At 40.5% G+C, this 23,232-nt stretch overlaps 1 protein-coding gene across 2 annotated transcripts in view; it reads right to left on the bottom strand.

Annotated features, from left to right (window-relative positions):
• Window positions 1-23,232, bottom strand: part of kirrel1b (kirre like nephrin family adhesion molecule 1b) — a 93,440-nt gene continuing 70,208 nt past the window's right edge. Inside the window, exons 6-15 of one of the 2 annotated variants that reach the window (XM_039816142.1) lie at window positions 21,459-21,564; window positions 19,822-19,970; window positions 18,357-18,484; window positions 17,350-17,476; window positions 13,112-13,212; window positions 10,314-10,530; window positions 7,916-8,023; window positions 5,567-5,694; window positions 4,662-4,772; window positions 1-2,116 (exon numbers count right to left, since the gene is read on the bottom strand). In XM_039816142.1, the coding sequence (XP_039672076.1) occupies window positions 1,439-2,116; window positions 4,662-4,772; window positions 5,567-5,694; window positions 7,916-8,023; window positions 10,314-10,530; window positions 13,112-13,212; window positions 17,350-17,476; window positions 18,357-18,484; window positions 19,822-19,970; window positions 21,459-21,564 (1,853 nt within the window). In that variant the 3' untranslated portion in view covers window positions 1-1,438. The remainder of the gene's footprint in view (window positions 2,117-4,661; window positions 4,773-5,566; window positions 5,695-7,915; window positions 8,024-10,313; window positions 10,531-13,111; window positions 13,213-17,349; window positions 17,477-18,356; window positions 18,485-19,821; window positions 19,971-21,458; window positions 21,565-23,232) is intronic. The other variant, XM_039816143.1, reaches the window with a different exon arrangement.

Here is a 23,232-nt window from a genome sequence, read left to right as displayed (position 1 = left end):
TGATTTGCCCTCGCTGGATATTTATCATTTTGGAATGAAGCTCTTCGAATGTTCTACAACAGTCTACAACATCCACTTTAAAAACACCATCCGTTGCTTCTTAAAGAAACTCAAAACGTTTCCAATAACGTTCACTTCGCCACATACACATTAAAAAGTGAGTTTCTCCCAAAACGCTGAACCTTTGGTCCACAACTCCTTATAAAAATATTATAAAATGTTTCTGAATGCCATTTTTTTTTTGTTCATACGTTTCGGTATAAATATGGAAAAGAAAAACTAGTCTACTGTGCAAGTGAGAGAAACAATTAATTTTTGACACTTGAGGGTAGGGGAGGTATCTTTTTGTACAAATTGCAGAAATTCATTGAATGAAAAAAGCGCTCCTGCCACACCTCGTTTCACAAATACTGTACACAGCATTGACCTCAAGTGAAATGTTAAGAATAGAAATGCATCATGATGATTAAAAATGACTGATGAGGAGAAGATTGAGCATACAGAGACACTTGCTACCACTCCTTTCCTTTCCTCTAAGATGTGGCACGTACTCAACCTTATTGTCCAGACCATCTTATTGTCCAATCTTTGCAAAAAAAGACCCACCTTACAGTAATAGTTTGTGTGTGTTGGCACAAAAGCATTGGCACTCTGGTCACTAACTGTCCCACTTAAATCAATGTAGATCTTGTAAAGAAATGGCCACTGGGCAAGTTTGAGTGAGGAAAAGGGATGAAAAAGTGCCAAATATATATAGTCCAAGCTGCCCCGTTGCTGCAATACATCGAAACAAACAAGTATTTAAAGATCTGTGTGTTTGTGTGTTTTTTGCATTATGTGAGAGTCCGAAAATGCAAACAGGGAGTGGATTGCAGGGAGGTTTGCTGTAGGTCACTGTACTGCATCACACTGTATAGGTTTGTACAAGGAAATAACTTTAAAATGACCCAAATCTCCATTTGCACTTATTTACAGAGATGGGGTGGGAGGAAGATGCGATGCAGGGAGATGATCACAGAGCAGGGTGACGACTGTGTTCCTCTGCAGCTCCTCCTTTAGCTTCTGGTGTTTTTCTTCTTCTCGTCTTCAAAGTGCTCTTCTTTTTTTGTTGTCTCTTTTGTCTTGATTGTGGCTCTCGCTGTTGCTTTTGTTGGAGCATAAAAACTGCACGCAACAGAAGGTCTGCGCAAATGTGTGTTTTATGTACGTGTGTATTGCTGCTAACTGTATTATACATGATGCTGCTAACTGCTGTGAGTTGTTGCTGTGGTGTTTCACTGGTTCAGAAAATGAACCAAATTCCATGCACTGGATGCTACGGAAACAGAACATGGATTCTTGAATGTTTATGTATTTTCTTTTTTTACATCTATGTTTTTGTTTAATGTGTGATAAGTACTGCTGCTGTTAAAAAGCAAGTCAAAGTGTGTGAATTTTCTCAAACATGAGTCTGCATCCGCTGCGTGTGTCTTTGGGAATAGTCAGAGGGGGGAGATGAATAAGAGAAGCGGGTGGAGGTTCCATATTGCCCTAGTCCTGTTTCAGGACTTTGTTGTCCTGGCCCCATCCCTGGCCCTGGCCCAGGCCCCGGCCCCGTCCCTGGCCCCGGCCCTGGCCCCGGCCCTGGCCCCGGCCCTGGCCCTGGTCCTTGTCCTGTTGGATACATCTCATAGGATGGCCCTTCCTCTATGGGTGGAGCAAAGCCCATGCGGTAGCTGGGATACTGGGAGGGGTATCCGTAGTTGTCATAGGTCAGCTGGGTGGTGCTGTCCAGCAGGCCGCAGTCTCCGGGGTAATCTCCAGGAGATTGAAGAGCTGGATTGGGAGGTGCTTGCTGGCTCTGCGCCACCCTGGTGAAGGTATTGAACTGGGCGTAGGTGGCATGGGACATCCTGGAAGGTGGGCGCGGGTCGTAGCAGCCTGCCCTTGAGCCTGGCACTGCACTGGGGGGAACGGCACCGCTGGCGCCAGCTGGGGCTCCGCTGGAAGACGCCCCAGCTGGCATGCTGTTTGGATTCGGGGAGCGGAACTCGCCCTGGTAGTGGATGGCACGGGACTGGGGGCGCACGTCGTCATGGGTGGTTGCTCGGACGTTGTAGTAACCGTTGGTTGGATCCTGTGATCAGAGGGGAGATTATTAGTTATTAGTAGTTGATATAAGAAGCCACAACATTAGGGTAAGTATTACAGACAGCTGACCCTCCAGTCTGTGCTTAAGTTAGCTTGGCCTTGTGTTATATCATAATACATACTTTCATATTGTACACAAGGGCGGAGCAAGGGGGTGGCTTTTGGGGATCCGAAATGAATGGTACAAAAGTTCTATTACTTGGGAAATATCACCATTCATTCATTAAACTCTACTGAAAATGTGTTTCAAGATTAGTAATGCTGTTTACACAAAAATTCCTACCCTACCTACGTTATGTAACTTAAAAACAGTAACATGAGACGAGGGCTGCAACTAACGATTATTTTCATTGTCGATTAATCTGTAGTTGTAGTTGTTTGGTCTATAAAATGTCAGAAAAATGATAAAAAATGTTGATCAGTGTTTCCCAAAGCCCAAGATGACATCCTTAAATGTCTTGTTTTGTCCACAACTCAAAGATATTCAGTTTAGTGTCAAAGAGGAGAGAAGAAACTAGAACATATTCACATTTAACAAGCTGACATCAGAGAATCATTTTTTTTTTTATAAAAAATGACTTTATGTGACAAAATAGTTGGCAACTAATTTAAGAGTTGACAACTAATCAATTCATCTTTGCAGCTTCACATCTGACAATGTAGCCTCTCTTTAGGTGGCAGGATTACAATTTTCTTTTGCTGTGTTCTGGTTTTAGGATGGAGTTGGAGAATTATTAGATACAAAATAGGATGTACACTCTAGAGGATGATTCTTTTCCTTGGCAACTTTGATGTTTTTCCCAAATGTTGTAAAGATTTTTAGGAATTCTTTTATCAAATGGCTTGAAAAATGGTGCATATAGCTGCCGTAAATGGAGCATGCCCCCCCGGAGCCCCCCGGTTTGGGCTGAGTCCTTAATGTTTACAACATTTGGCTCCACCCGTGATTGTATGGAGTGTATTGTCAGTCACATTGCAGGCTGATATGGTTGGCGACGTCGGTGCAGTTGGTGGCGTGCTGTTGCTCATGCTTTGTCTAAAAACATAATGGCGTGTGAGCGTGTGACACGTGACATAATGATATAACCTTATTTTACCAGGATGAACACGGTTTCCAATGCAAGGTGACAGGAAGCTCACCTGGGCAAAAACTACTTCTGGAATACAAGTTCTACTGGGGGGATTTCACACGGTTTATTTCCTCCTTTAGTTTGGTTAGTTTGTGCTTTGTGGTAGTGAGAAACACAAGGTTTTGAGGTTATAAGGAGATTTTAGCTCCAGTCCACCTTAAAGCGTAACTCTCGCCAAAATGCATCCTAGGGTATTTTTGTGAATGAACGTGAGTCAAACTTTAGTTTAAAAGCATATTTAGGACCGAATCGCCACTTTTAAGATTCACCGTATTCTCGTTTTTGGGTCAAATGGCCTTTTGAATGGGAGTGCTAGGGGCACTCTCATGCTAGTCTCAAAATAGCTATATTCGAAATACTAAGAAGGCTCGACACAACATGAAACTTTGCTTCAAGTATCACCAGGAGCTCTACACCTTAACGCAAGCATTGACAACATTCTTTGTGTACACAGATTTACTAAAAAGAAAGTTTTTGAGCAACTCACCGCAGCTGTTGTTGTTTCTGGCCGCAGCCATTTTATCAGTCAAAAACAATTGATTTCCGAATGAAATGTAACAGGGAGGAGAGTAAAGATGGAAAGCGCCTAAAACTTAGTTCCATATAAATGCATGGATAAGTCGTTGTTTTGTCGTTATTGAAAAACAATATTGACCTTGTAGTTGAAAAAGGAGCCTCATATGGAGTCTGTTCATTCAAATTCGGATATCGACTCGTTTTGACTGCCGAGGTGGTAGCCGCCGGAAACTACAGCTGCGGTGAGTTGCTCAAAAACTTTCTTTTTAGTAAATCTGTGTACACAAAGAATGTTGTCAATGCTTGCGTTAAGGTGTAGAGCTCCTGGTGATACTTGAAGCAAAGTTTCATGTTGTGTCGAGCCTTCTTAGTATTTCGAAAATAGCTATTTTGAGACTAGCATGAGAGTGCCCCTAGCACTCCCATTCAAAAGGCCATTTGACCCAAAAACGAGAATACGGTGAATCTTAAAAGTGGCGATTCGGTCCTAAATATGCTTTTAAACTAAAGTTTGACTCACGTGCATTCACAAAAATACCCTAGGATGCATTTTGGCGAGAGTTACGCTTTAAGCAACCCAAATGAGGAGTTGATCCTGCTCTGCACTTGCAGAATCCTGCAAATGATGCATTAAGAATCACCAAAATCTGTTTTTGGGATCTTCAGTGGCACAGATTGTGAAAAAAGTGATAGTGTTATGAAAACCAAGTTTTTTACTCCTGCCGTAGGAATGCCGAACATGAGGAAAAAGTAATTGGCACTTAATGAGGGATGATATGACCACAAAGTTCATGACATATGATATGTCTGTGCACCATGCAGGATATAATGTTCAAGACGCTGCTGAAAAAATCCAAAGTCAGAAGACTAAAATGTGTAGCTCACCTTGAGCTCGTACTCCTCCCTGGTGTCGCCCTCGCTCCTGATGTCCTGCTTCAGGTCCATGTCGTCTTTGAACGGCTGAGTGGAGGGAGAGAGGGAAACAGAGGGCAGAAACTAAACCATCAAACAACGAAACACACACACGGAAAGAGGGAGGGTGAGAAAGGAGAGAAGGAGGAAGAAGAGAGGGAGGGGAGAGGAAAACAGAGTTTCAGGTTTTTCATCCCAAGAGAGTGGAAGACGAGAAACGGGTTAGTTGTTGGAAAAAAAGGTTTTGGACCGAACTTTAAAACCACTCCAAAGGAGCCTGGCCGATTACATTCTCCAGGACTTCCAGGGCTGAACGCTTTTCTAAAGGGAACACAATGTTAAAGAGAGAGAGTGTGTGCGTGTGTGTGTGTGTGTGTGTGTGTGTGTGTGGGTGTGTGTGTGTGTCTTTGTTTGTGTATCTTTGTGTATGTGTCTGTGTTAATGTCCGTTATCTCTATGTGAGTGTGTGCAATTTAAAGAGTGAGAATTAATGCGCAGAATCAATTTAAATTGCAATGTATGTGTGTGTGTGTGTGTGTGTGTGTGTGTGTGTGTGTGTGTATTTGCAAGGTTGTTTGTGCATGGATGGTACTTTATGGTGTGTCTGTGTGTGTATGTACAGTACACTATGAGCTTTCTTGATTTTGGGTAGAGTGTGTTTGTGTGCATATATTCTTTTATGTATTTTTGTGTGTATTTGCAGGCAAGCCCTTGGCATCTGTTTTAGTGTGTGTGTATGTACTTTAAAGTGTGAATATTTGTGTGTGTGCCTCTCCTGCCCTGTCGCCCTTTGTGTTGGCGTATCTGTACATTGAAGCCCATTGACCCATGCGCCTCCTCTCCACGGCCCCCGGTGACTCAGATGGGTGTCTACTCACGGAGTACATGGCTTTGACCATCCGGGTTGCCGTGGAGACGTCGGCCGCCTCCTCCTCCAGGCTGTGGGTCTCTTTGTTGACCGTCTCTACCTTGATGTCTGGCTTACCGAGTGTGACACCCCGGCGACCTGGAAGAAAAGCACAACCTCCGGTCATATTCTGGGTCAAGATAAATAAAAGATGTATTGAAAAAAGCAACAAAGACAACATTTTACTCTATTTAATGCTGGTTTTGTCTGACTTGTCTCGTCCATTATTTGCTATGGCTCTTTTATTTTCTTCAGTTTTCATGGAACAAGGCGTCAGAAAACTTTGGTATGAATATCCTTTCAGGACATGCAAGGGTTGAAAATGAAGATAAATATATTTGATTTCTATGGTTGTTGATGATTGTTTCTTTTAATTCAAACATTTAACTTGGACTAAAAGCCAATTTTCTTTTCATGGTATTTTACATAGTTTTAATCCGTTACATATGTAGGGTTTCTACATTTCTGACATCAGTGAATCCTAGTGGCGATTTTCACAAAAGACACTGAAAACAAAAGCTTATGCAATAAAAAAAAGAAAGAAAGATGTTACATATAGAGGCTTAAATGCTTCATTAGGCCATTTTATCTCAAATGCCACTGTATGTCCGACGACTTCACCACTCAGAAATCATACGCAATACTGAAGGGTCACTGAACTGTATACTTTACTTAACATTTAGTTTCTGGTGGAGCAGAAGAATAGTTTGCTTCAGTATAATCCAACAACTACATGCAACAGAAAGATTGATGCAATATTCTGAGCAAAAAGATGAATCGTCAGCATTTTTAATTCCCCTTTTACATGTACCCTGTTACTGTACATACATGTGCTGGCAAATGTATATGTTAAGTCTCATATTTGAATAAGCCTCATCATTTTCACATAAAAGTCACGGCGGCAATCTTATTAGGACCTAGTGATATTTCTGTTACACTTCCAACATGGTTTAAGTCTGAATTGAATGACGTCACATTAACATAAATGCTATAGCAGCGCAAGGTTACATATGCACAGGCAGAGATTAAACATATTTCATGTAATTTCATTAAAATGCTTTTAGTTTGGTTAGTTATGTAAAATAGGACAGTCATCTATATCACATCAATAATGTGGATTTTAGGCCAATAAAACAAGTATATTTCTATTAGGGCTGCATGATATGAGGAAAACATGCAATATGCGATAATGTTGCTCTGCGATAACGATATTAAATAAATAAACATATATTAAACTGTACTCAGTTATGCCTTTCTGCTGCTTTCAATATTCTGCTAAAATACGACAAATTGCTTGCTGAATTTAAAACAAATGAAAGGAAATAATTTGTTGAACTAAACACAAAAGGCATCATTAAAAAAAGATAGTTACATATTTTAAAGTGCAGTTTTCTTTCAAGTCCCACAAAAAATATCTGAGTGTCTATTGCGATATGTAGCAGCCTTTTGCTATGTGTTTCTTACGTCAGCTGATATCGCGATGACGATAAAAAAAAAAACCATCTATTGTGCAATAATTCCTATCTTTAAAATTGCCTTGCGTAACCTGAAATGACAATTCTACTCATTTTAATCTACACATCCCCAGCACAGAGCAATCAATTTGTCAATATGAACAACTCTCTTCCAAAAGCAGAGACCTAAAAAGTAGAGATTTAAGTCTGTGAAGTCTTGAGCTGTAGCATCAAATGAGAGACAGCTTATCTGGAGCCACAACAATGTTTGTTTGAGTTTCTATTTCCAAACGGTATCTTTTCTGTAGTGGTTTTATCAGCTCTGAAGCAGAAAACATACTCGTATCCCCAGAAAATCCCTCTGGGGACTGTGCCAGTCACCTTCATTGTCTTTGCCAATTCTTTACTTGCTGTGGAGCAGCTCAAAATGAAACAACTTAAAGACGCCACATAGCTCTCTGGCTCGCAGAAGTGGGGCTTGTGCTCATAAATCCTAATTGGATTGCCCTCGGCTGTTGAAATAACATATAGGAATTCATAAAAATACTATTCACCTTTAAAAGCTCTTGTTTTCTGCTCTGTTATTTATGTACTTTATCAAGTGTACAAGCTGTATGTAAATATGATTTATTTAAAAGAATTATAGGGTTTTAAGGCAGTTTGCCATATTATATGAATATTCATTAATCTCATTTGAATAAAATGCTATACAGCTGGCATATGTTCCTTTCTTTACCCACAGAGGCAGAATGATGAGATAGGGTGATTGAATGGAAGAAAGACTGTCACATACAGTATACAGTACACACACACACACACACCCGCACACACACACACACACACACACACACACTGTGTGCACTCACTGCCTTTGCGTTGGCGGTAGAAGAGGAAGGCCAGCGCCATTAGAAACAAAAGCAGCAGAATGGAGGAGCCCACCGTACCACCGGCGATAATTCCCACTGGAACAGTATCTGAAACAAACACAAGCAGAGAAGTGTGAGGGTTGAGGGACAGCTGCTGCCTCATTGTTACAGAAACCAGCACGGATCTTGTGTCGGTTAAGCATAAACCGTGTGTCCTAGCTTCATATTGAATCTCTGAAGGCTGCTTATATGTTGATAAGGCATGCAAGTCAGACGGGGGATAAAAAAGCCCTTTCTCTCTCTCTCTCTCTCTCTCTCTCTCTCTCTCTCTTTCTCTCTCTCTCTCTCTCTCTCTCTCTCTCTCTCTCTCTCTCTCTCTCTCGAAGATGTTTTGGTAGGTTTTCTGAAGCTTGCGAAATCTGACAGCTGAAAGAAAAAGAGCCAGATAAGACTGACAGAGCATGAAGAAATCATTCTCTCAATGTAATGTGATATACCAAGTCCTCACAATCAAATGCGTAACCATCCAGAATGGACTAAAAAACACATCTTACTCAGGGACAGGAATGATACCTTGTGGATTTTTCATTGTAAACCAACACTGCTTTGTTTACACTCTGTGTTTCTCAACAAAATGCATTGTGCATGTCCTTGAAGCCTAACAAACGTGATGTATACATTTTCTTCTTCATAAAACATTTGCAAAGATGAAAAAAAAAAAAAATGTAAGGCCTGCATGGTTTACGTTCATGTGTGCTGGCTTTATGTATACGTTTTCTTCTTCCCTGTCTTTTGCTGGCGTATCAAAGTAGAAGACTGTGTATTACACCCCCCCTACATACTTTAAAATCTTACAAACAGCTCAAATGTGTTTCCTGTTTTTTGGAATATTTGCACAGACTTTTCTATAAGGTTATAAAAACTTAATTTCTTTACATGGGCTGTCTTCTTATGCTCGTCTTTTACAGACACAATGCTACTTTTTAATGTATACTAAGCAGGGTTTTCCTAAAAGACAATGTATAGACTTATACAAACGTAGTCCCTCTTGACCAGAAGTGTGAGGCGGTGTCTATATCGGCAGAGACCCTGCCTGCTGCTGTATTTTCTTATTATTTTGCTGTATTTGGGACGTTTCTGGGTGCCAACCAGTCTCTGGGCCCAATGTGGGTGTGCAGCCAATAACAGCGCACAGGGTGTGCAGCCCGTTCACATCAATGTCGTTGTGAGTTGTGCTGCGTCTGTTTGACTGACCGACCGACACACACACACACACAAACACACCCACACACTAGCACAGAGTTGGTGTTTGTCTTCCCGTGGGCTACTCTGTTCTTGGATCATTGCTAAAACAATCCTATTAGCTAATTAAGGCAGAACTGGTTAATAAAGCAGGCCGTGGCTCTGAGGGACACGTCTCAGTGGGATTGAACCACAAAGGTGCAAACAACAGGGAGATTTACCGATTTGTCAGGAGGATTACACAACCTGTCGTGTTATTTGTAATGAAGGCTCCTTTATTGAACACAGGAATCTTCAGACTTCACAAAAAGCACTTTGATGTTTATCACACACACAAACCCAGCGACAGAATAAAGTTCTGCATTCACACAAAATCTGGCAATGCGACACCAACCTGCAGAGTTGTGCGTAAAGTGTGGTTGTGTTTAGTTGTGCCTTAGGATGTAACCGCCGTGAAACAATCAGAAAATAAAGGTTTATTGCTCTGTGCGGCTCCCTTCGTTCACTCGCTAGCAGTGGCAGTTCTAGGAGGCCTCGACCCCCCTCTGCCTTCCTAACTGTGGCATTGTTTTCATACATTTGAACCCCACTTTTATCACCAAAAAGGGGATATTATTCATGTACAGTGATAAATAAAATGTAGGTTAACACTGAATGAGTATTCTTGTGTTTATTGTTATATGTTTATCATTAGTCTTTTGCAGAACAAAACCTATGGAGGGTTGGTGGTATATAATATATATGCTACCGCCTTAACCTCATGTGGCCCCAGCCTGGCACCTCCATTTGAAATGGTATAGAACGGCCAGTGCTCTCAAGCTCGCTTAACCAGCGCTGCTCTCTCTCTTCCTGGCTCGTGGAGCAGGGGCCAACTTCCAACGCTGTGTGTTTACAGACACTAATGGTGAAAAACTTCACAGGGTACCTAAGCTTAATGCAGAGACAAGGACAGCTGCTGTCAACTGATGTGTCAGTTAAAGTGGTGACATGATGTTAGGCACAGTTCCCAAGCTGCTAAGTGTCCAGCTCGCTCTATCTTAATCTGCTTTGTTATGATGATAAACCCCATAAAATCAAACGCACTCATGACACCATGACATGACGACCATGTTGCACATATACAACTGACACGCATAGTCTTTTTATTTTTCAATACCCCTCTCCTCCAGAGTGATGATCATGGTGCCGGGTCCGAAGGAGTTCCAGGCGGTGCAGTTGTAGGGCGAGTGGAAGTCAGACTCCATCACGTTGTTGATGGTGAGGGTGGAGAGGACGGCTCCGCCCTGGGATGGAGGCTTACTCTGCTCCACAGTGTACCTCTCCATCAGAGTGCCCTTCTCCTTCTCCCACACGTTCTCCTTCCACGCCCAAACCTGAAACAATTTCAGGAGGATTATTTAGCTTTGCTGTTTCCTCATGACTGACATGTTGGTTCGAGAAGTTGACCAAATAATAGAGAGCAGGATGGATATATACACCTTTATCAAGATGAGCTGTTGCATACTGTATGTATTTGGATTTACAGATTACTCTCTGATTATCAAGGGTGGTTGGAACTCCCTGCTGAATATCTCAGGTTAACCAAGTTGGCATCCATTTTTAAATATCTTTACTAATTAAAGGTTCAGTAGGTAAGCCTTATAAAACTAACTTTATGTCATATTTGCTGAAACTGACCCTATGTCCGAGTAGAACTACATGAAGCAGGTAATTTAAAAAAATAAATCCGGTTCCTCTGGCACCACCTACAGCCTGTAGTGCGATTTGTTGTGGTCTCTTTTGTGAGATGTAAGGCATTCTGTAAATGTGTTTAAAAAGTGTTTTATAAGGTTATACTGTATGAACACATATGTGATCAATGGTTACAGGCTACTAGAAGGCACTTTGTAGGCAAAACCTGCTCTCAAACTCACTCCGTGTGATCTGCCACTTAAAAAGGATTGCATTAAAATTAAACTGGTAAAGCAGGTGCAGACCAATTTTGGATTCAGATAAGATCAAAGGCTAGACTAAAACATTTGCAAATCCATAAATCTGCTCCAAATCAAAACAGCACGAAAAGTCCTTCAAGCTGATAGGAGCGAGCGGGATCAAGACCAATTTCCAATATGTTTCATTGGTTTGATTTTTATCTAAAAGCCACTCTTTACTGCTGCAATCACCGAGTTCCCCTCAGGGATCAATAATGCTAAGTTCACCTTATCTTATCTTATGTACTGTAGAATTAATTACAATAGACTCAAATCCAGACACAAACACACACCAGAGACTAAAGCGAGTCTGGGCAGGAAATACTTTTTGAGCAAAACAAATTATATTCTCACACCTTGCTATATGCTTTTTTTCTCCTGGTGCAGTATGTGCCTAATTAAAGTTTGTGCATCAACTTTTCAGGCTGGGAAAGAAAGAAATTCCTCAAATAAATAAAATAAAATGAACACACACACACACACACACACAGCCAGACAGAGTGCAGCAAGTGTACATCAGCGATAAAAACTCAAGCAGGTTTTTCTGCTTAAAATCTGCTGAGGTAGAAATTTGAACGTATTAAATATGGAACAAGGTGATATCAAATATACATAGAGCCATATGTTGGGCTAATGTACCTTTTAAACTGATTTGGAAAAAAATGAGCAAGAATGTGATCAAGAGTGGGAGGGAGAAATTAAAAAAGACCCAAATCTTCAGGTTTTTTATTCTCTCCCTCTGACAATCTTACATAATGCGTCTTTTCTGTCTCCACAGTCTGCCTCGCAAAATCCTACACTTTCTTTCTTTTGTCCTTACAATTTTGTTGCACCACCTCTGTCTCTCTTTCTCAATCTCTCATTTTGCCTGTTTTACACACACACACACACACACACACACACACACACACACACACACACACACACACACACACACACACACACACACACACACACACACACACACAGAGCCTCACATTCCATATTTTATAAGTCCTTGTCTCTGCATTAAGCCGAGACTATAATGTCGTATCACATTATACGCTCTGAGCTCCCTGCCAGTGCAGCAGGGGGCTGAAGCTTCCTAAAAGCTCTGATTTCTGTCATGTCGGCACTGCACAATTGGATAATTGACGCTGAAAGGTACAGAATTTTACTCTCCCTCCATCACTCTCCCTCTCATTTGAGTCTGCTTAGCCCCCACACCCTTTCTCACTCATTCTAGCCTTCAAACCTTAAATGTCGTCACTGGATTTATTCCCATTTTATGGCCTCTTTTTGTGTGATTTATGAGCAGTCTGCTATTTCCCTTTTTTAAAGGTTTGTATCACATGCCATGAAGCTCATTTTGTAACTTATATAATGCACAGACACTTTACATTGAACTGTAGTTTGATCAAGGGTTGAACTCAGCGACTTTAAGAGAAATGAAAAAACATTGTGCAGTTATGGCACATTCAGGAGGATATTCCATTACAGTTTGCTGCCTAGGCAATCTGGAAAAGATGGGTACCACTTTGAAAGGGATCACTGAATTGGAACGATTTTGGCTGGTTGGTCCAATTCATACTAAACTCAAAATGGCATAGGCGCTGCACTGGCCCTTTAATGGTGAAGATAACAAGATAACTATTACTACAAGTTAAGCTAGAAGCCGTGTTCTCTTATCTGGTGCACTGCAACATTTAATACTCTGCGTCTCCCCTTTTTATTTCAACCAAACACTACAGCAGCTGTTTTTGATGAGTCACACCTTCCGTCACCGAGGATGAACAGATCGTTCTCGAATACTCGTGACACAGTTGGAGAACAGTGCCACTTGTGCCGACAGTTTAGCCCGTAACACGGGCAGAAGAGAGAACGCAGAAACCCTTTTGTTTTTCAGGGCGAACAAGGAGGCGTTGTGATTCTGTTTCAGGCGGACGCAATCTGAAAAAGGTCGAACACCTCTGCAGCAGATTACAACTTCCAAGGATGGACTTACAATCTTATCAGGTGGGGGGGTGCTTGCGATGTAACACTTGATCTCTCCTCTCTGCCCTCTGACAGCGTACTGGACTGGATCACTGGAGATGATGGGGGGGCCTGAGCGAGGGAGGCAGGACGAGAGAGAGAGAGAGAGAGAGAGAGAGAGAGAGAAAGAAAGGGAGGGATGGAGAAAGCATAAGAGAGAGAGACATAAGAGGATTACTACAACAAAGCACAAGGTTTGAGAAGTACACTTGCATTCAACTTAACAAAAAAATCTATAAAATCAACACCATCTACCCTTACTATAAGAACCATGGACCAGCAGGGAGACGATTTCATAGATGTAATACAATTATTGCCCAGCCCAAATAATAGCCCAAATAACAGGGGAAATCTTATGCTGAACTATAAAGTCGAAACCTATGCCATAAGTATCTAGAGCAGGACTACTGTTCACGTCTTGTGTCAAATTGTGTATAATCCTTGCTTGAGAACCCAGAACAGAAAGTGATCATATTAGCTGTGGTACAACCATCCAATAACTTTCTACTGCTGGAGTATAAATGGCTGCATCATGGTTTGCAGTCTATGACGAGAAAGGAGTGGACGGTGCAAATATGTTTGTATTATCTTTGTTAACATAGTATTGAAACAACTTTAGTACAGTCAAAGTGAAAGGTGAAATGCTTATAGTTTGAATGACGTATGTGTAAATCATAAACTTCAAAGAGAAAGTTGATCATTTATGTAATGATCCCTGTTCTTAGTGTTTTGTAGGTTAGTGTGTTATGAGTGACGAAGTTTGCTTTCTAAATGTGAGAGGCGTTGCCAGTGTTGTATGAAGTGTTTTGGTGGTTTGAGTGAGTTTTGGAGGAGAGATTATCTAACTGTTTGGCCATGATATATGTTAGCAATGCAGACTGTATGAAGAGTTCTGAAAAATGGCTTCAGTATAGCCCGATGACTGTAAGATAAGATAAAACTTTATTGTGCGTCACACATGGTCTGGTCTTTAGTGGACGAGCGTGAAAGTATAGCCACTACCAAGCTTTCAGCAACATGTAATTTGCAAGGACATGCCAATGAATGTTGCCCTTTGTGAGCTGGCTAGGATTTAAGGAGCATTTGTGAACTCCCTTGTTCGTCATTGTGTTCTTGGTGAGTCAGTTTTGATTTATTAAGTAATTGCCGGTCTCTGGTGGGAGAGAGTTTTGACATTGAAATGTTGGCTTTGGGCCTGTTTAGGGCTGAAAAATTAGCGGTTGGGTTTGGGTCAGGCTTAGGTTGGAATGAATCAGGCCGGGTCGACAGAAATACTAAGCCCATGCAGAACTCTACTCTGTACATTCAGTGGCTTCAGCTGCCAGAGAGATACAGACAGAGAGATACCAGTAGTGGAGGTAGTATTCAGATCCTTTACTAAAGCAAAAGTACCAATACCACACTGTAAAAATCCTGCACTGAAAATGTTACTTACAGTGCCTTGCGAAAGTATTCGGCCCCCTTGAACGTTTCGACCTTTTGCCACATTTCAGGCCTCAAACATAAAGATATAAAACTGTAATTTTTTGTGAAGAATCAAAAACAAGTGGGTCCCAATTATGAGGTGGAACGAAATTCATTGGCTATTTCAAACTTTTTTAACAAATAAAAAACTGAAAAAGTGGGCGTGCAAAATTATTCAGCCCCTTTACTTTCAGTGCAAAAAAAACCCCCCAGAATTTCAGTCAACAAACTCTCTCCATTCAGTGAGGATCTCTGAATGATCCAATGTTGACCTAAATGACTAATGATGATAAATAGAATCCAGCTGTGTGTAATCAAGTCTCCGTATAAATGCACCTGCTCTGTGATAGTCTCAGAGGTCCGTTTAAAGCGCAGAGAGCATCATGAAGAACAAGGAACACACCAGGCAGGTCCGAGATACTGTTGTGGAGAAGTTTAAAGCCGGATTTGGATACAAAAAGATTTCCCAAGCTTTAAACATCCCAAGGAGCACTGTGCAAGCGATAATATTGAAATGGAAGGAGTATCAGACCACTACAAATCTACGAAGACCCGGCCGTCCCTCTAAACTTTCAGCTCATACAATGAGAAGACTGATCAGAGATGCAGCCAAGAGGCCCATGATCACTCTGGATGAACTGCAGAGATCTACAGCTGAGGTGGGAGACTCTGTCCATAGGACAACAATCAGTCGTATACTGCACAAATCTGGCCTTTATGGAAGAGTGGCAAGAAGAAAGCCATTTCTTAAAGATATCCATAAAAAGTGTCGTTTAAAGTTTGCCAAAAGCCACCTGGGAGACACACCAAACATGTGGAAGAAGGTGCTGTGGTCAGATGAAACCAAAATCAAACTTTTTGGCAAAAATGCAAGACGTTATGTTTGGCGTAAAAGCAACACAGCTCATCACCCTGAACACACCATCCCCACTGTCAAACATGGTGGTGGCAGCATCATGGTTTGGGCCTGCTTTTCTTCAGCAGGGACAGGGAAGATGGTTAAAATTGATGGGAAGATGGATGGAGCCAAATACAGGACCATTCTGGAAGAAAACCTGATGGAGTCTGCAAAAGACCTGAGACTGGGACGGAGATTTGTCTTCCAACAAGACAATGATCCAAAACATAAAGCAAAATCTACAATGGAATGGTTCACAAATAAACATATCCAGGTGTTAGAATGGCCAAGTCAAAGTCCAGACCTGAATCTAATCGAGAATCTGTGGAAAGAACTGAAAACTGCTGTTCACAAACGATCTCCATCCAACCTCACTGAGCTCGAGCTGTTTTGCAAGGAGGAATGGGCAAAAATGTCAGTCTCTCGATGTGCAAAACTGATAGAGACATACCCCAAGCGACTTTACAGCTGTAATCGCAGCAAAAGGTGGCGCTACAAAGTATTAACTTAAGGGGGCTGAATAATTTTGCACGCCCAATATTTCAGTTTTTTATTTGTTTAAAAGGTTTGAAATATCCAATAAATTTCGTTCCACTTCATGATTGTGTCCCACTTGTTGTTGATTCTTCACAAAAAATTACAGTTTTATATCTTTATGTTTGAGGCCTGAAATGTGGCAAAAGGTCGAAAAGTTCAAGGGGGCCGAATACTTTCGCAAGGCACTGTAAGTAAAGGTATATAAGTATCATCAGGAAAATGTATTTAAAGAAATAAAAAGTACTCAATGCAGAAAAATCCTCACATTTTAGAAACTGGAAACGATCCAAACAGTTGTGTGTTTAATGGTCTAATCATTTCAGCTGGAATTGTAGGCCGTTATATTGTTTGGTAGTTTAATTTATAATAAACTACATATGTTTTGTGTGCAAAAATCTTAATTTGTAAAGTAACTAGTAACTAAAGCTGTCAGATGAATGTAGTGGAGTAAAAAGTACAATATTTCTTTCTGAAATGTAGCGGAGTAGAAGTAGAAAGTGGCATGGAAAGAAAAGACTCACGTAAAATACAAGTACCTCAAAGTTGTACTTGAGTACAGTACTTGAGTAAATGTATGTACTTAGTTACATTCCACCACTGAGAGACACAGACAAACAAACACATTATGAGGGGCCATATGCTTTCATTATTCATGTTTGACACAGAAGCAGGGCTTTGCCATGTGTAGGATCAAGTAAAGCTGGGCCATATGGAAAAAAATTAATTATCACGATATTTTTGACCAAATACATCGATGTCGATATTGCGGCAATATTGTAGGTTTGACAAAAAAAAATTTAACACAATGAGAGTTGTGACAACTATTCACCAATAATGTAGATACAATGACTAAGTGGGTAAAGGCAAACAAAGGAACAGCTTGAACAGTCTGGTATGTTCAGATAATGACATCACTTTACTGTAATGCAGCCTGTAAAACCAGGAAAAGACAACACTTGTGTCATATATATAATCAATAATATAATCAAAATATAAGACGTTATCTAGCCTCATATATCGATGTTGATATAATATTGATATATTGCCCAAACCTAGGATGAACTATACATTTTTATAATTTTTTTCTAATATCACCACTGTAATTTACGGAAAAGGCGTGGGCCACATGTGTAAAAATGTATTGAGTTAAAGTCATAATTCTTAGAATAAAGTATGATTTCTGAAAAGAAAAAAAACCCTCAGGATTCTGAGAATAAAGTCAGAATTCTGAGAGAAAATTTTCAGAACTCAAATACATGTTTTCACATCTGGTCCTAAACCTCTTCCATAGTAATTAGATAGTAACAGACCGTTGACAGTGAGTGTGACCTCAGTCTCTCCCACGCCAATCCGCGGCACAATGGCCTTGCAGACATACTGGCCTGCATCGGCCTGGCTCACGGACTTCAGATACAGCTGGTTGTTGTTGCTGAGCACCTGGACACACAAACACAAGTACAAGTATACATGAGAAGCGTGATAGTAGCATTGCACGGTGGAGAGTAGATCTAGACAGGCGGGGGAGAAGAGATGTTAAAAGAGAGAGGGAGATCTATATTTAATTCATAAAACATGCTGATTTACTCAGCAGGCTCCATTCGTTCTTTCCTGGAGCTTTTTCATAACTTGTGAATGAATTAAAGATTCAAGATATGAAGAAGGAGTCTCCCTTCTTATTGTGTGCTTTACAACTGAGCAAACATTTATGAAGTCGAGACATTAATATACTGTAGTAGGGCTGCACATTATATCGTTTTTTTTTTTATCGGCATCGCAATATCAACTGGCGCGATAAACACACGGCGAAAGGCTGCCACACATCGCGAAAGACACATTTTTTGTGTAAGTTGAAAAAAGAATATCAGTAGAAAGTCTCTCTTTTTTAGTACTGCTTTTTATTTTCAATTAAATGTTCAATTTGTTCAATAAAAGGAAGTTAGAAAGGATTTTGTTCTAAATTCAACAAGCAGTTTGTTGTATTTTGGCCGAATACTGAAACCAGCAGAACTGAGTACACTTTAATATCTGTTTATGTATCAGAGGTAATATCGTTATTGAATATTGCATATTTTCCTCTTATTGTGCAGCCCTATACTGTACATGGAGGCTGATATTGGGCTTTTCTGGAGGATTTGGCTGTGGTACTAGCAGTAGGATTTACACCCATACTATATGTGGTGCTCTGGCATTCTCATTCTTCCTGCATACATTTAAATGTTTGGCATTTTAGTTGAATAAAAACTTAAATCAGCCAGTAATATAAAAAGTAAGGGTTCAAGCTCAAAGGTTAGGGGAAGGTCTAATGGTTTGTTCTCACCATGTTGGAGCCCTTCTTGGTCCAGGTGAGGGTGAGCGGGGGGTTTCCAGACCACTTGCAGTTCAGAGTGACATCAGAGTCCACATCTACAGTAACTGGCCTGGGCTCCACTATCAGTATCGGGCCAACTGAAAGTAAGAGAGGAAGAGAATTAAAACCCCTGTGCGTAAATACATGTTAATGAAATACAGACTTGGTGATCACCAAATGGTAAAAAAAAAAAAAGAGAATACCTGAAGTATATAAAAGAAAAATATATTTTGCCCCAAATTTGCCCCCCAACTTTTTGAAGAAGTTATTAGATTTGCATCGGTCGCGTCAGATGGCCGCCCACCAAGAGTCAGGGTTTGTCTGAGGTTTCTGCTCGCTCTCGCACAAAATCTTGCTCTTGGGGGGAAATTGTCTTTGTCTTTGTAAATTATAGAGTGTGGTCTAGACCTACTCTATGTGTAAACTGTCCTGAGATAACTCTTGTTATGATTTGATACTCTAAATACAATAAAATAAAATTGAATTGAACTTCTTCTTGGTGAATCTGTTCATGTTGCTGGCAAGAGAATATAACCTCTTATAATAAAGTAATTAAATATTAAAGTAAGTTAATACATTTTCCTATTTGATTATTTTTATATTTCAATTCTGTATTGTTTAATGGGCATACTTTTTCTTCTATTTTGATAATCGGTTTGAGTCATTGTTTATGACAAAAAAGGTACAAATTCTCTGATTCCTGCTTCTTAAATGTGAATATTTTCTAGTGTCTTCACTCCTCTGTGACAGTAAACTGAATATCTTTGAGTTGTGGACAAAACAAGACATTTGAGAACGTCATCTCGGGCTATGGGAAACAATGATCGACATTTTTCACCATTTTCTGACATTTTATAGACCAAACAACTAATTGATTTATCAAGAAAATAACTGTTCAACAATGAAAAGAATCGTTAGTTGTAGCCCTACTAGTCTCGCATTGCCAGACCTTCCTCCACAGAACAAAATAAATGCAGCGTGGAAAATATAGTTTCTTAGCAGAGTCCCACTCAGCTCAGGAGGGTTTGCACCACAGAGTCTAAGTCAAGTCTCAAGTCTTGTAGCTAGAGTCCACATATTTTGCATTCAGTGCTTCTTTTGTTTGGGCCTTGTTGTCTGAAGTTTTTAGAGCCAAAGCTTCTTATGAATGGCACATTTGTCCTCTCTCACATGTGGCTGATCGCAGCAGAAACGTTAAAGATGACATGTTACGTAGGTAGATTATAGTTTACGCAGGGATGGGAATAAGAAGGAATCAGACGTTTCTTAAATATTGTTTACATGTCCCCAATCTCGAGTCCGAGTTGAATCTGAAGTCTTTTGAGGACGAGTCTCAAGTCAAGTCTGAAGTCACTGTGTGTGCGACTTAAGTGCGACTCAAGTCCGAGTCTCAAACTGGAGTCAGCCATCTATCTCTGGTTTGCACTCTACTCACAGTGCACGTCCACCAGGATGCTGACGTTGGTGCTTCCCACGACGTTGAAAACCAGACAGGACACGGGCTCGGTGAAGAAGGAGTGATCTGCCGTGGTGACGAACACACTTTCCCTGGCCCCCTCCAGCAGCACGCCCCCTTTGGCCCACCTGGCATAGAAACACGTCACCATTTCAGCAGTTTCCAAGCTTTACAAATCATTATTATGTCAGCTTGTCAGCAGGAGATCTCAGAAGCATAATGGCTTTTTATAATTGTTTGGTGGTGATCCAAATTTTAGATTTCCACTATTACACAATGGTTTTTTTTATATAATCAATTAAAGCTATTAAATTAATATTTAAAAAGCCTTGATGTCAACACCTGAGGGACAGCTATATTTCTTATCCTTTCTGTTATCCAGATATATAGCTCAAACCCATATAACCATATTGCACATTAGATGACATTTTAATACACACTCAATAGGCCTAGTGCCTGGCAGTGCTCCCACACTGGGACCTCAGCTGGAGTCTCAAACCTCCGATTAAAACCACCGTTTAAGTCCAGCGTTTAGCAATTTCAGTGCTTCGGTGCTGTCACTTAAGATTAAAGTCTGTGTTTAATTGTTTGACCGTTCAATATTTTCTCCAATTCTGTTTCTGCAAGCAGAAATTACAATTCAGGATCGCCTCCAGATGCTGGTTACAAGCAGATCGGAATAGATGAAAGAGAAATTTATTGGCATTTAACAAAATTGCACTCTGGCTCCTGATGCTGGACTGCAGGAATCAAATGAAACACTGTCCCTAAAAAACATTGAGCACCAACAAAAAGTCCATCACATCCTGAACTAGACATAGAGTTGCAACAATGATATCAAAGGGAGTGGTAACATTTTGTTTTTATGAAATTTTGAAACGTACTGATTTTTCTTATATTAAAGAGTCCTCATAATACTCCTTTTCAGCATCACATTTGTATTCTTAAGGTCTACTAGAATAGGTTTATATGCTTTGATGTTCAAAGAACATATTAAGTTTCTCATACTGCCCATTGCTCCTCTGCCTGAAACGCTCATTATCACTAATTGATGAATTTCAAACAGGAATGTGGGCAAGGCATTTCAGGAAGTTGTGAAAAAGTGCTGTCTGTGGGAGAGAAAGCTCCATTTGGAGTAAAATGTGTTTTTGTACTAGGGCTGGGCGATATGGAGAAAATCCAATATCACAATATTTTTGACCTAATACTTCTATATCAATATCGCAGTGATATTTTAGGGTTGACTGTTGGTGCTTTCACAAAATATTTACACAACAGGATTTTTGATAATCATCAATAATGTCAATATAATGACTAAGTGGGTAAAGGCAAATAATAGAACAGCTAGAACAGTCTGGCAAGTTAAAAAAATTGCATCCCTTTACTGTAACGCAGCCTGTAAAACCAGAAAAAGACAACACTTACGATGTGACGATATCCAAAATCTAAGACGATATCTAATGTCATATCACGATATCGATATAATATCGATATATTGCCCAGCTCTATTTTGTACTATTACATTCACAAAAAGATTCCAAAAAGCATAATAGGGGCTCTTCAAAGTCAACTGGGTTTCAATTTAAAGTTAAATTCTGATGAAGTGTAATTCAGACCTGAAGCCGATGATGGGAGGGTTGCCAGTTGCCTGGCAGGTAAAGGTGACTCTCTCGCCCTCCAGGACGGAGCGAGGCTCAATGGACAGGGTCACTGTAGGAGGGTCTACACACAGAGAGAGGTACATAGTCAATGTAAAACTAAAGTTAAACTCAATGACTGTTAAGTAAGAGGACTGATTTCCTACACAAATAAGTCACACAAATTGTACATTTCTATGTACAATTATACTATGTTATTTTAAAACCCTACTTTTCTACAGCCCTCTGTACGAACACAACATCTACTGTTACTGCAGTTATTCTCACAGTAATGACTAACTACACTGGGATGGAAAAGTCTAACTACCGTTTCCTTGTGAGCAATCATTCCTTATTTCTTCAGGGACACGACTGAAATCCCTTAAAACACAAAAAGTATCAGGATTTCCAGATGTTGAAGAAAATCAACTTGCTCAACTGCTTCAGGGGAAAATTAGCTTACTGGCTCCAAAGATGGTGCCAAATCAATGCAAACAGCTGAATCAAACCTGGAACTAGCCCAAGTTAGAGAATGGTGAAAAACAGGGGCTGTAAATTCATCAACACGGCACTGTTTAGTTTTTCGATAACGATTACATTCCAGTGGTGCAGCTAATTCCAATTATAGTATAGTGTGCACAAAAACAGCCCAGTTATATTAAATTTGACGGTAGAACATTAGTTTCTCGTTGAACGTTTGCCATCTTATGGACATAATGTGCAAAAATAGATAGTCCAATCGTGCAAATGTATGTGTTTTTTAGAATGAACATTTGAACATCATGTTTGGCCAGTTTTGACAGCTCTTATGTGTATTGGATTGTTCAAATGACATGATAATAGCCTTCTGTGTGCGATCTCTCACAGTCGTTTGTTTGCTTTCCTCACTACAGTTTTCAGGCACCACAGTCAGGCCAATCAGATAGATTGGCTGTTCAGCTGATCCACTGCCACTGACCAAGCATCAGTATTTTACGAGTTGGGAGTGGGAACGGGTTGGGCACACCACACAAACTGGGTTTACGGATCACATTGACTGTAAATATCAACGGACAGAGCATGTGTGACGTCACCCATTGGTTTGTGGAGATCTGCTATGAGTCGTCGAGTTTGCCGTTACAGGCGCAGCCATCTTGGATGCTGGTGTGACGATTTTAGACGTGAGGGAGGAGCCATAGACTGTTGGGCGGTCTCTGACTGTGACGTTAGCTGAGAGTTGGCAACGCTCCTTTACGTTACGTTACACACTTTCACTGGCAATCTGGATGCAACTGCTGCTGAAAGCTAGCCTACATAAGTTGAGGTAAGATTTAGCTTCGCTAGGTTTTAAATATATCTTTATCCAATAGTTATATTACATATAAGACATGCCGCAAATTGTCAATCACATCATAGCCACGCCCTAAAACACCCCGTTTTATCGTCGATTTTAAAATAGACGAGACCATAATTCAAAAAATGAACATCATTCTGTATTGCAGAAGACTTAAAAATAGCGATTGAGACCATAAACTAATTATGAAAATGTTTACTGAGGTAATAAGTCAAGTGAGAAGTGGGTCACCTCCTCATAGACTTCTACAGAAACCGACCTCCTTTTGCAACCGCACGTGTCGCCCCATGCTGGAATTAAGATAGAATGCAGGTTTAAGGCACTTCTGCATTTGCAGCACTTCGCTGAACCAGATGCTTTGTCCATTAATATTAACAGTTAACCGTTGCATTAACGGTTGCCTTGGTGTGTCAGGGCCTT

The sequence above is a fragment of the Perca fluviatilis genome, chromosome 11, assembly GCF_010015445.1.
Source record: "Perca fluviatilis chromosome 11, GENO_Pfluv_1.0, whole genome shotgun sequence".
Lineage (NCBI taxonomy): Eukaryota > Metazoa > Chordata > Actinopteri > Perciformes > Percidae > Perca > Perca fluviatilis.
Note: the sequence above shows the minus strand (reverse complement) of the source record. Positions and strands in the feature narration are given on the sequence as shown.